Source organism: Balaenoptera musculus, chromosome 1, assembly GCF_009873245.2.
Source record: "Balaenoptera musculus isolate JJ_BM4_2016_0621 chromosome 1, mBalMus1.pri.v3, whole genome shotgun sequence".
Taxonomy (NCBI): Eukaryota; Metazoa; Chordata; class Mammalia; order Artiodactyla; family Balaenopteridae; genus Balaenoptera; species Balaenoptera musculus.
Window position 1 is genome coordinate 127,427,283 of NC_045785.1, and position 12,375 is coordinate 127,439,657.

The 12,375-nt window shown below is 38.9% G+C and overlaps 1 protein-coding gene across 4 annotated transcripts in view; it reads right to left on the reverse strand.

The window, feature by feature from the left end:
- VAMP4 (vesicle associated membrane protein 4) overlaps positions 1 to 10,468 on the reverse strand; it is a 28,737-nt gene extending 18,269 nt beyond the window's left edge. Inside the window, exons 1-4 of one of the 4 annotated variants that reach the window (XM_036823042.1) lie at positions 10,281 to 10,468; positions 9,509 to 9,743; positions 7,336 to 7,455; positions 1,593 to 1,639 (exon numbers count right to left, since the gene is read on the reverse strand). In XM_036823042.1, coding sequence (XP_036678937.1) covers positions 1,593 to 1,639; positions 7,336 to 7,401 — 113 coding nt within the window. In that variant the 5' untranslated portion in view covers positions 7,402 to 7,455; positions 9,509 to 9,743; positions 10,281 to 10,468. The remainder of the gene's footprint in view (positions 1 to 1,592; positions 1,640 to 7,335; positions 7,456 to 9,508; positions 9,744 to 10,280) is intronic. The other 3 variants (XM_036823050.1, XM_036823032.1, XM_036823060.1) reach the window with 3 other exon arrangements.
- Between the last annotated feature and the right edge of the window lie 1,907 nt (positions 10,469 to 12,375).

The following is a 12,375-nucleotide window of genomic DNA, read 5'->3' on the forward strand; positions in this document are numbered from 1 at the left end:
GGGAAAAGATAATCTTTCCATCAAATGGTGTTGGAACAGTTGGATAGCCATATGCTCCCCGGCCCCCCCAAAATGATCCTTCACCCTTAACTCAACCATATATAAAAAAATTAACTTATAATAGATTATAGACCTAAATGTAAAAGTCAAAACAATAAAACTTTTGAAAGAAAACAAAGAAGAAAATCTTAGAACCTTTGGGTTTGGCAAAGATTTCTTAAATAAACAAAAACAATGAAAGGAAAAATTTAATAAACTAATTTCATCAAAATCAAAACTCTGCTCTTCAAAAGATACAGTTATGAAAATGAAAAGATTAAATTACAGACTGGGAGTAAATATCTGTAAAACATATATCTGACAAAGAACTTGTATCTTGAATATATAAAAAACTCACAACTTAATAGGAAGACAAACTTAGAAATGGGCAAAAGATTTTTAACATGTACATCATCAAAGAAGATATAAGGGGCTTCCCTGGTGGCGCAGTGGTTAAGAATCCGCCTGCCAATGCAGGGGACACGGGTTCAAGCCCTGGCCCGGGAAGATCCCACATGCCACGGAGCAACTAGGCCCCCGTGAGCCACAACTACTAAGCCTGTGCTCTAGAGCCCACGAGCCATAACTACTGAGCCCACATGCCACAACTACTGGATCCTGCACGCCTAGTGCCCATGCTCCACAACAAGAGAAGCCACCGAAACAGCAAAGAGTAGCCTCCGCTTGCCGCAACTAGAGAATGCCCACGCACAGCAACGAAGACCCAACACAGCCAAAAATAAATAAATAAAATAAATAAATTTTTTAAAAAGAAGATATAAGGATGGCAAATACACACAAAAGAAGATGTTCAGCATAATTTGTAATTACGGAAATGCAAATTAAAACCATAATGGAATACCACTATACACCCACAAGAGTGGCTAAAGTTAAAAGACTGACCATATGCAGTGTTGATGAGGATCTGGAGCAACTAGAACCCCCATACAGTACTGGTAGGAGTATAAAGTGGTACACAACTTTGGGAAACAGCTGTAAACATACACCAGCCATTCCACTCCTATTTACCCAAGAGAAATGAAAGCATAAGTCCACACAAAACCTGTACATGCGTGTTTATAGCAGCTTTATTTGTAATAGCTAAAAACTAGAAACACCCCAAATATCCATCAATAAGTGAATGGGTGAATGAATTGCAGTATGTTCACACGATGGACCACTACTCAGAAATAAAAAGAAACTATTGATGCATGCGACAACTGGGTGAATCTCAAAATAATTATGCAAAGTGAACGAAGCCAGTAAAAACAAGAGGCATACTGTATGACTCCACTTCCAAAAAAAATCTAGACAATACAAACTACAGTGATAGAAAGCAGATCAGTGGCTGCCTGGGACTGGGAGAGTGACAGATTACCAAGAGGTTTGAGGAAACTTTTGAGGTGATGGCTATGTTCATTATTTGAATTTCATGATGATTTCACAGGTGTACAGTGGATATGTCAAAACTCTTATTGTACACTTTATATGTATTTTATTGTATGTCAGTTACACCTCAATAAAGCTGTAAAAAAAAAAAACAAAAAACTTACAGAAAAAAGTCCTCTTCTTCATCTGAATCATCTTCCAAAAGATTTCTCTGTCAAACAAAGAAAAAGACTTGAGTTTTTAGATTCCAAGGGGCTTACAAACTGTCAAGGGCAGAGTAATGAAACAAGTTCTATCCTGGTGAAATTTCTTAACTCCAAGCTTCCAGACACAGGGAAGAGTAATTACACGTGCTTCACTGGAAGCTAAAAGGTATGGAACCACAATGCAGACTTTCTAAGAAAATGCTTATAAGCCCAGAATCCTTTGACTGACCACAAGGTAGAGAGGTCACCGAAACTGGCATGGGAGTGAGGGATGCAGGCAATCAGGGAGGGGCAAGTCCTTCCTCCTCCCCCTGCCTTCCAGTCTCTCTCTATCAGCAGAACCTAAGAAGCAGCTGGGGGCAAAGGAGAAGTGTAGCTGCAGAGTCCAACTGTAGCATCGGAGAGAAGAGTATAGAAGGTAGGTTTGGAGCTGAGAGACAAGGGTTTATGAACTGGCACAGTCCACCTAACAGCTACTCGGCCTACGAATAGCCCTCTACACATATTTGAACTTCCAAACAAAAACAACTTTATACTTTTACCTTGTAAGATACAACTGTTTTTCTTAAAATGAGGAATGTCTCACCTTCTCCCCAAAAGGGGAAGATATAAAGTTCCAAAAGGAGGCTGAAGAAGAGCAAAAACCAGACCTTTTCAGCATGCAAGAACTCCAACAGTACACAACTTGTAGGCCGAATAACGGCTCCCCGTAGATGTCGACATCCTAATCCCCGAAACCTGTGAATATGTTTCCTTGAATGGTAAAAGGAAGTTTGCAGAAATTATTAAATCAAGGATCTTGAGGTGGGAAGATCAATATAGTGGGCCCAAAGTCATCACAAGAGTACTTAAAAAAGAGAGAGGCAGAAGTGTGTGTGTGTGTGTGTGTGTGTGTGTGTGTGTGTGTGTGAGAGAGAGAGAGAGAGAGAGAGAGAGAGAGAGAGAGAGAGAGAGAGAGAGAGAGAGGTTGGAAGATGTCACCCTGCTGGATTTAAAGATATAGGAAGGGGCATGAGCAAGGAGGTCAGGCAACCTCTAAAAGCTGGGAAAGGCAAGGAAAGAGGCTTCTTCCCTATAGCCTCCAGAAGGAACAAGGCCCTGCCGGTGCCTTGATTTTAGCCCAGCAAGGTCCATTTTGGACTTCTGGTCACCAGAACTATAAGATAATAAATTTGTGTTGTTTTAAGTTTGTGGTAATTTGTTAAAGCAGGAAGCAAATACAACACCCATTTACCTTTTCTGAAGAAACTACTCAAGGAATTACACCAGCTAAAAAGAAAATTAAATCAGAACAAAGATCTTAAGATGGAGATTGATATACTCAGTACATCTAATAAAATGTGTGGTCAAATCTAAATGGAAGATGATTGTGAACTATAACTTACAGCTATGGAAAGAGAAAAATGCATAATATAAAGAAAAATTCTAAGAGAATCTAACACTTTTCTCACCAAGCCCACCAGCAGGAAGTGGAGAGTAAAGTGAGGGAGTTAGAAGCAAAGTAACACACTCATCTTGGTGGGGAGAGGAGTGGAGAAGTGGGAGGAGCCTGGAATGAAAAAGTAGTGTGGAGGGGCATCGTTTTTGGCATGTTGAGAGAGAACACAGATTTAAACATTATTGTTAACATATAAAGTTAATTAAAAAGAGAGAGGGAAAGAGGAAGAAAGGGAGGAAATTTTTAACTGCCTAGTGGTCCTGGGGGCAGGGAAAAAGTGAGGAAAAATAATCAATCTAGCTAAAGAAGTTAGGGAAAAGAGGGAACACATAAGAAATACAATGGATATCATTATCTCTATATATTATAATAAATAATACACAAAGAGTAAGAAAATGAAAAGAGGATGTGTTCAATATTCCTTTAACAAATATGTTTGAGCATCTTCTATGTACTAGGCACTGTTCTAAGTACCAAGCATCAGCTTTGGACAAGACAGACAAGGTCTGAGCTCTTACAGAAAAACACCTGACGGTGATGAATGTTATGCAGAGAATTAAAACAGTGATGGGATAAAAAGTGACAGGGTGACTAAGTAAGATTAGGCTGTCAAGGAAAATCATTCTTAAAAGGTGAAATTTAGGCTGAGATCCAAACAATAACAAAGAGCCAACCAAAGATCAGGGTGAAGAGCATTCACTGCCAGCAGAGGGACTAGCAAGTGCAGAAAAAGTCCAAATATATCAGTTACCTTAATAAATGTGAATGGTTTGAATGCTCCTCCTAAAAGTAAAAACTATACATGATTAGAGTTCCAAAAAATTGCAGCCAGCCAATATCTGTTTATAAGAAATTTACCTAAGATAAATGTTAAATAAAGGATGAAAACAAAAAGAGAGATGAAAGATATATCAGCACATTCTAACAAAAAGAATGTTAGAGTTAGCGAAAGTAACATAAAGAGATTATTTTAGGACAAGCATTAAACAATGAAATAAGATTTTACAATGACAAAATGCACAATCCACCAAGATTTAACAGCAATGAATGTTTATATGTAACAATATAGTTTCAAAACACATAAAGCAAAAGCTGCTCAAATTATAAGAAGAAATGGATACATTCAAAAATCATAGGAAAGCTTTAACATATCCTTCAGAGATGGAGAAACCAGGAAGACAAAAAAATAAATAATCTAGAACCGTGTACTCAGCAAATGTTATTTTCAAATATCCAAGAAATGAATAAGCAATAAAAGAATTTTAATAAATAGCCCAAACTAGAAATTACACAGGTCACATTCTCTGGGCATAATGCAATGGAAATTAAAACAAATAAAAGGAAATTTTAAAACACTCTTCTGTTAAAATGTTAAAAGGTAAATGCAAACTTAACAAACTATTTAGAAATGAATGACACTGGGAACATTACAAAACAAAATCTGTAGAATGGTCACAGCAGTACTTAAAGGAAAATGTGACCTTAAATCCATTTATTTATGAAATTACAAAGACTGAAAACATATAAAATAAGTATTTAACTATTAAGAGGAGTAAATTACTCCTAAGTCACAAACAACCCCAGAATCTCTAAAAAAAAAAAAATTCATGAATTTGATTACATAAAAATTTAAAACATAAAGAACATACAACATCATACACAAGGTTAAATGGCAAGTAACAGGCTGGGAAAGAAATCTGCAACATACTTTCAGACTAAAGGGTCTGGTATATACAGAGACTAAAGGGTCTCTCTTATATAAAGATCGCTGACAAACTAGTAAGAAAAAGACACATTATAGAAAAATCATCAAAGGAGAGAAATAGACAATTCCTAACAGAAAAAGAAATGGCCAATGACCACATGAAAACATGTTCACAGTCAATAATACTCAGGAAGACACATTACTTCCTTCAACAAATATTTCTAGCTAATAAGTAACAATCATTACATTTACGATACAGTTTATTTGCCTTAGAGGATGATGATACTAAAGTGTGTTTATTATAGTTGCCCAATGAGAAACACAATGAAAACAAATGTCTTTATACTTATTCACTGAACAAACACAAGAGCTAGGGATACATTATCAAAAAAGGGTAATGAGATACAATGAGATGTCATTTCACACCCACTAGGCAGATAATAACAAGTGTTGGTGACGAGAAATTGGTGGTGAGGAGAAATGTGGAGAAATTAGAACTCTCATAACACAGCTGGACAGGAATGTAAAAATCATGCAGCCACTCTGGAAAACAGTTTGGCAATTCTTCAAAAGGTTGAACATAGAGTTACTATAATACCCAGTAATTCTACTCCTAGGTATTTACCCAAGAGAAATGAAAACATATGTAATGAAATGAAATGAAAATAAAAACCTGTATGTGAACATTCATAGCAGTGGTATTCATAATATCCAAAAAGTGTAAATAATCCTAAATGTCTATCAACTGATGAATGAATAAAGAAAGTGTAGTATATTCATATAATGGAATACTATTCAGCAATAAAAAAGAATGAAGTACTGATATATACTACAATATGGATGAACTTTGAAAACATTATGCTAAGAAGCCATTTACAAAAGACAACATAGTGTATGCTTCCATTTATATAAAATGTCCAGAATAGACAAACCTATAGATTTGTGGTTGCCTAGGGCTGAAGGGATGAGGAGAACGGGGGATGATTGCTAAAAAGTACAGAGTTCTTCTTGGAATGATGAAAGTGTCCTAAAATTGATTGTGGTGATGGTTGCACAATTCGGTACTAAATACTAGTTACTAAAATCCACTGAATTGTACACTTTTAATGAGTGAATTGTATGGCATGTGAATTATATCTCAATAAAGCTGTTATCAAAAAAGTGTTATAGGAAAGAGGAACACAATTTTTTAAAGTTTTATAAAAGTAATTTATAAATTCTTAGAACCAATCAGTTATCAAATTTCATGATCTGATAAACATTCAAAAGGAGGACTCTATTTAAACAGCCAATTTTTTTTTTCAATTCTGCTATCTAATATCCTATTTTTACAATAAATTGCAGTAGTATTCAACCAACAATGTAAAAAGAAAGTGCCATAGTTATGGTCTTAGAAGTAGAACTGATTGAAACTGTATATTTTATATTTTTGAGTAAATAAAGCTTATTTTAAAAAGTTTACTAGCAGTTAGTCTATTGGTGGATTGTATCCCCCGTCAAGCAAAACAAAAACAGACACTGCATAAAGAGTCAGAATAAAGGGATGACAAATGATTCCTGTACTGTATTTCAAGATACTTCTAAATCATAAGATGTTGGACAGAGGTTCTAAGGTTGTGTAAAAAAGGAGCATGTAAAATGAAGTCAAACAGACTATCTGCTGTTTAAGGGCAGAGACCATGCCCTCTAGTTTTTAGCACAATGCCTAGCACATAGTAGGTAGTCAATAAACATCTGTTGCATGAATCAGAAAACAAAGGAATGGCAAGAAGATAGGAAGTGAGGGAGGGCTTTAGGTTGCTGGATGAAAAAGAATAGCTCTAATTCCTTCCCTCAATAAATACTTATTGATTACTTATTCTAAAAGTAGCCTATCTACAATATTCATATCAATGCTATCTTCCAAAATGCAGCATAATTTCTATATTTATACAATCCTGCACAGAATGTTCTGAAATAAACTAAAAATTGAACATTATATAAAAGCTACTCTGGACTCTGTGGCAACTGCAGGACCAGAATCCTTTATCTGCAATTCCAAAATCTAAAAAGTCCTGAAAACCAAGAGATTTTATAAGCTTTGGAGTCAAAACTTATTTGGAGGAAAATCTTACCTGAATTGATGTTAGCTAATTTATATACTTAATTAGAATAATCAGACATTCCACTGAGAAATATTAATATGTTTGGAGGTGCTGCTCTAGACCCCCAAAAGGCTCTTGTATAATGTGCACTAACTAGCTTTGCAAAATCTGAAAAATTCTGAGGAACTCCAACCACATTTGGCTCCAGAGTCCTAAATAAGATATTGTGTATTTGTACAAAATTCCCTTTGAAAGCCTAGAAAGAAGCTGGGAACATAATTTGGTCAATAATGGAAATAGAACTTGTTGAGTCCCAATCTAAGTAACATATATTTTTTAATGTTTACTATGAAGAAAACAAATAGGACTCGAATATAGCCATAAATATTAGATTATTCTAAAACAAATTATTTACAAAGGAAAGAAAAGATAATTTGAATCTTTCTTTTTTAAAGATTAAGATTCTGAACTTACCCTTTCACTTTTCACAGAACCAGTGACATCATCATCATTTAGGTGGCGCTTAAACTTGGGAGGCATCTCTTTTAATGAAGAAGTACTCTTCTACTTCTCAGCAGAATAAGTCTTCACCACCTTAAAGAGAAAATAAATTTCATCAGATTTGAGACTTTGGGGTATAAGCTAAAGTACTGAAAACAGCGTACAAGGCCCTATATGGTGGGGCCCCTTCACTTCTCTGACTTCAACAGCTCCCTCTCACCTGCTCCACTCCAGTGACCCTGGCCTCCATGCTAGGCCTCAATACACAACAGTTATTTAAAAGAGAAAATGGAGGTAACTTCTAGAGAACACGTGGGGGAAATTAGTGAAAATATTTTTATAAAATCAAAGAGCAGCTTGTACAGGAGAGGGGGAAAATTAGGAGGTTGCCCCCTTGCAAATGAGACATCAAATGCTTAAAGATTTTAACTTGGAGTCAGAAAACAGCAGAACACTTCTAATTCTCTCACTTTTAGGGAGTTGCTTAAACAATGATTCTGTTTCCTCATCTGTAAAATAGTGATTTCTAGGCTTCTGCATGGAGTTGGGATGGTCAAATCAGATTAATACATACATGCAAAAACATTCTGTCAATTACAACGCCCTGTTCTAATGCGTAACACTAGGTGCTCCAAGAAAAGGGGTGAGTTTGGAAAGTACTGGGTTAAACAAAGCCAGGTTTTTTGGTTTTGTTTTTTTTGTTTGCTACAGAACGTCTCACAGTCTTTTATATACTAATTTGCATTATGATTTTCCAGGAAAATGCTTGAATATGCAATATATTCAAAATTTTCTTGAGAAAAAGCTGACATGCAAATACGAGTTTTCAGTATCTTGGACTAGAAGATGGATGAAAAATAAGAATAGCTAAAGTGTACTGAATGTTTTACTATGTGTCAGGCACTATGCTCGGCGATTTACACACATTTTCTTTTACTCTTTACAACACTCCTTCGAAGTAAGCACAAAGAAACTAAGAGAAAACTAAGGCTTGGTAAAAGATAAGTAACTAATACTGTGAGTCACTCTACTGATTGAAATATCAGAAACATAGGCCTAAATTATTAATGGCTGTGCATGATCAATTTTAATATTTATCCAATTAGTTGTCTATCAGGTTATACAGTTCTGTTCTAGAAAGACCACTTTCCCTGTAACAACCCAGCAGTCCTCTTTCCCTTTCCACAAGAAGAACCTCTAAGATTTTTAAGTATAATTAGACATTTGTTGGTTAATATCATACACTTAAAAAAGAATAAACAAGCCCAGAGTCCAGTTTCATAAACAAAATAAAGTAAAATTTTAAGTTGACTTCCCATCAAAACAAATTGATACACTTTTCTTTGATAAGAAATAATTTTCCAAACCAGAAACTTAACCACTTGTAACAAAAACCAAATACTTGCTACCTAAGTAACAGCTCTAGAGCTCTTCATTCTACAATATTTCTGTCACGTATATCTGGCATCTGACCCATTTTACTCCTCATACTTTTTTTTCAGAATAATTCATTCATGCAGAAATGTTACAGAATGCATGGAGAAACAGATGACAAAGGAAGCAACCGAAGAACTAGAGCTTTTAATTATACCTGTATTTTATTTATATTTTAAACCCTACAAAGGGGCTGCTTCAATATCCAAAAGCAAATAACAGGGCGACTTACATAACATCTTTAGGAAATATACAGTAAAGCTACAAGTTTAATGATGAGCAAACCCAAATTCAGGTCCCATAATCCGAGAATCAGCTTCATGCAGGCAAGAAATCACTGTCTGACAAACATAAAAGCCATCAGCAAAGCAGCAGGCAGATTAATTAACTGTGCTTCATCAAGCACAGGGTAAATGATGATATTTGCACCAAATGACTAGTAGAAATAAACAACGCTCAGAAATTAGATTTATACATATTCTACCTAAGAGTTCTCCTGTACAAAATACATATGAATTCAGGTGTTTGGGTCTAGGTATATATGTAAATAAGAGAGCCTTCATGATGTAATTCAACATCACCAATACATTTTTAAAATGTCACATCACCATACGCTTCTTATGCCATCGTACGTTTACAATTTCATGTATGTATTTTTTGAAGAGGCAATACGTTCTGTATTCAATGGCTTTACAAGTAATAAACTTCTAACCTGTTGTTTAGCAAATGTTGGCTTCTTTTTTGCTTTATGCAAACAACAAGCACACCAAACCCCCTAGTATTTCATTTCACAAAAAGCTTGCATCTGGGCAGAGGCTTCCCTTTTCCCAGCCTGCGTTCCCTTTCTGACTCCTCTTCCTCATCTCTCATCAGCAGTCTTGGTTGGTGCAGTTTCACGGAAATAAGTGACTTGGATGGACACAGCCTGGAGATGTTATTCACAAAACCTGTCAAAGTGTAATGATTCACCTCACCTTCCGGTCATTATAAACACAGCGGGGTTGGTGCTCTCTCTCCCAAGCCTTTTAATGGTGAAACAAATCCATCCCTCCAGCAAGCAGCTCCGCTCACCGCCCCCCCCCCACTCCCACCCCATCTGTCGCACCAGGCCACGTCCCCCGACATCTCCTAACTCTAGTCCTTTCTGCCCCAAGATCCCCACTCGCAGTCCGGGCTGCCTCCCACTCTTCTCCAATCTTCCCCAGCCCCGCCACTGTTCTCTTCCCATTTCCCCAGAGCACCCTACAATTCCCATTCTTCTCCCCCTTAACCGCTCCCCATCGCACACCCCAGTCCTGGTCGCCCTTCCTCAGGGAACCCCCGGTCCGACCCCAGCCTTTTCCCACTCTGGGCTCCCTCCACTACCCCCGAGGCCGGTCCCCCTGCCCGACGCGGACGTTGGGGGCGGCGGGGCAGGGACTTCGTCTCCGTTTCCTTCCACCGCACATCAGCCCTTCCCGTCGGGAACAGGCGGGCGGCCGTACCTGAGTCTCCCGGGGAGCTCCGGGCAGCTCTCCGGGGCGGGCAGCACTGGGCGGGCGGAGGAAGGAGTGGGAAGCGGAGGAAGAAAGCGGGGAGGGGGGAAGACAGTGGGCGCGGACCCGGCGCCTACCGCTCCGCCGCAGCTGCACCCCCGCTCATCGAGCCGATCGGCGCTCCGCAGCCTGGCGCCAGGCGGAGGGAGCGGGTCCAGGCCGCGGAGATCGTCGAGGGAGTCGATTCACCCCTCCGCTCTCTACCTAGAGGCCCTAGCGGACGCGAACTTTGGATCTCCGGGATGATTTTGTGCTTTAAGGGAGGAACAACAGCCGCGGGCTCCCGAGGTCCCAAGCCGAGGTCGGAAGTTCAGGGGAGGTGGAGGAAGCCCTGAGAAGTCACGCAGGGTAGGGCGCCTTAGGGCTTGCTGGGGTTGATGAGGCCTTAATAAGGTGGTGCTTTGTGCCTGGTCTATCCCCCGGCCTAAGGAAGCCTAGGAGAAAAACGAGGATGGCTCGAAGCCTGACGACCGGCTTCGGCTCGTCTTGGGCCTTTCCTGAAGTAAGGAGATGTGTGTGATCCCTTGTTTATAGCATCAGAGTTAGACTTGGAGAGAGATCTTCAGGGTTACTAATCCAGTCTCTTTATTTTAGACATTAGGAATCTCTCGTCCAATGAGCTTTACTTGACGTTGCACAGCTAGTTGGACAGGTTTGGGACGAGGACTCAGTGTTCTTTCCCCTGTATGCTGTAGAGTTCTAACCTAAAATAACTGGGTCCAGACACCAGGTAGACACTAGAGCCTTCAGGTTTCAGGTGGGAATTCACTCTTGCACGTCCATTCCACTGTTCTCTTGACGTCGCCTACCTCCCCTCCCCCCAAGTTAGTAGCATATTTAAGCCTGCAGTGGCTGGGCATAGTAATCCAAAACAATTCCAGTTTCGTTTTTGCTTTCTCTTGTTTGTCTTACTTATCCATTCCTCCCACACACGCCCCAGCTGGATTGTTTTATCATTTTTTTTCCTATCAATTTTTCTGCTACACGTCACTTTTACTAAATATCTTTGGGTCCTTTGTTTAATACAGTGTTTTGATTTAGTGCATATTTAAGCCAAACAAACACTAATTGAAAGACACCTTGGCAAGGGCAATGACTCTCAAGTTAATTACGTAGAGTTGAACCACCTGGAAAGCTTTAGAAACGGATGCCCCGCCCTACTCTGAGATTCTGATTTAATTGGCCTGGGATGTTGAGAAACAGTAAGCCGTAGGTTGTCAATTGAAGCTTCTGAAAGCCTGATGTTAGACTCGCTCATCATCTGTGAGTCCACTACTCGGATCCAGGCTGACTTGGACTGAAATAGTCCACCTGGAAGGGAAGTTGCTTATAGTATGTTTCTCTGCTTGGGCATGATGATGAGACTACCCATCCACAGATAACCCAGAAGTTTTTTGGTTTGTGTTTTCCTGTCCACAGTTGACTTTATATCTGCATATCTGCTTGCTATGGGTGCTTCCCTGCATTGGTGCCTTAGCCAGTTACAGCTTTAGCCAGTTACAGCCTCTGCCCTTCTTACAGAACAACTTAAGGCAATATGATTATTGACCTGTACTGGCATGTCATTGCATAGCTTGTATGAATAAACCATTCTTTTTGGGTTTTTTAACCATAGTTCTTTAGTTCTGCCAAATATTTTGGTATAATTGGTTTGGGGAGGGCTAATGCAAGCCCCACCCTTTAATCACCTGAACAAAGTCTCTTTGACTATCCCCAACATTTCTGAAAGCTTAGAAAATGTCCTTTTACAGTTAATATGAATCAGATATACCAGTTATCCTGAAAGAATATAAATAGCACTGGACTTAAAGTCAGAATGGGGTTCCAGTCTCACCAATTTGAATTATTTGATTTTCTCCTACCCTATTTTCTCTCTTTTTTTTTTTTTTTAATTTATTTATTTATTTTTGGCTGTGTTGGGTCTTCGTTTCTATGCAAGGGCTTTCTCTAGTTGCGGCAAGCGGGGGCCACTCTTCATCGCGGTGCGCGGGCCTCTCACTATCGCGGCCTCTCGTTGCGGAGCACAGGCTCCAGACGCGCAGGC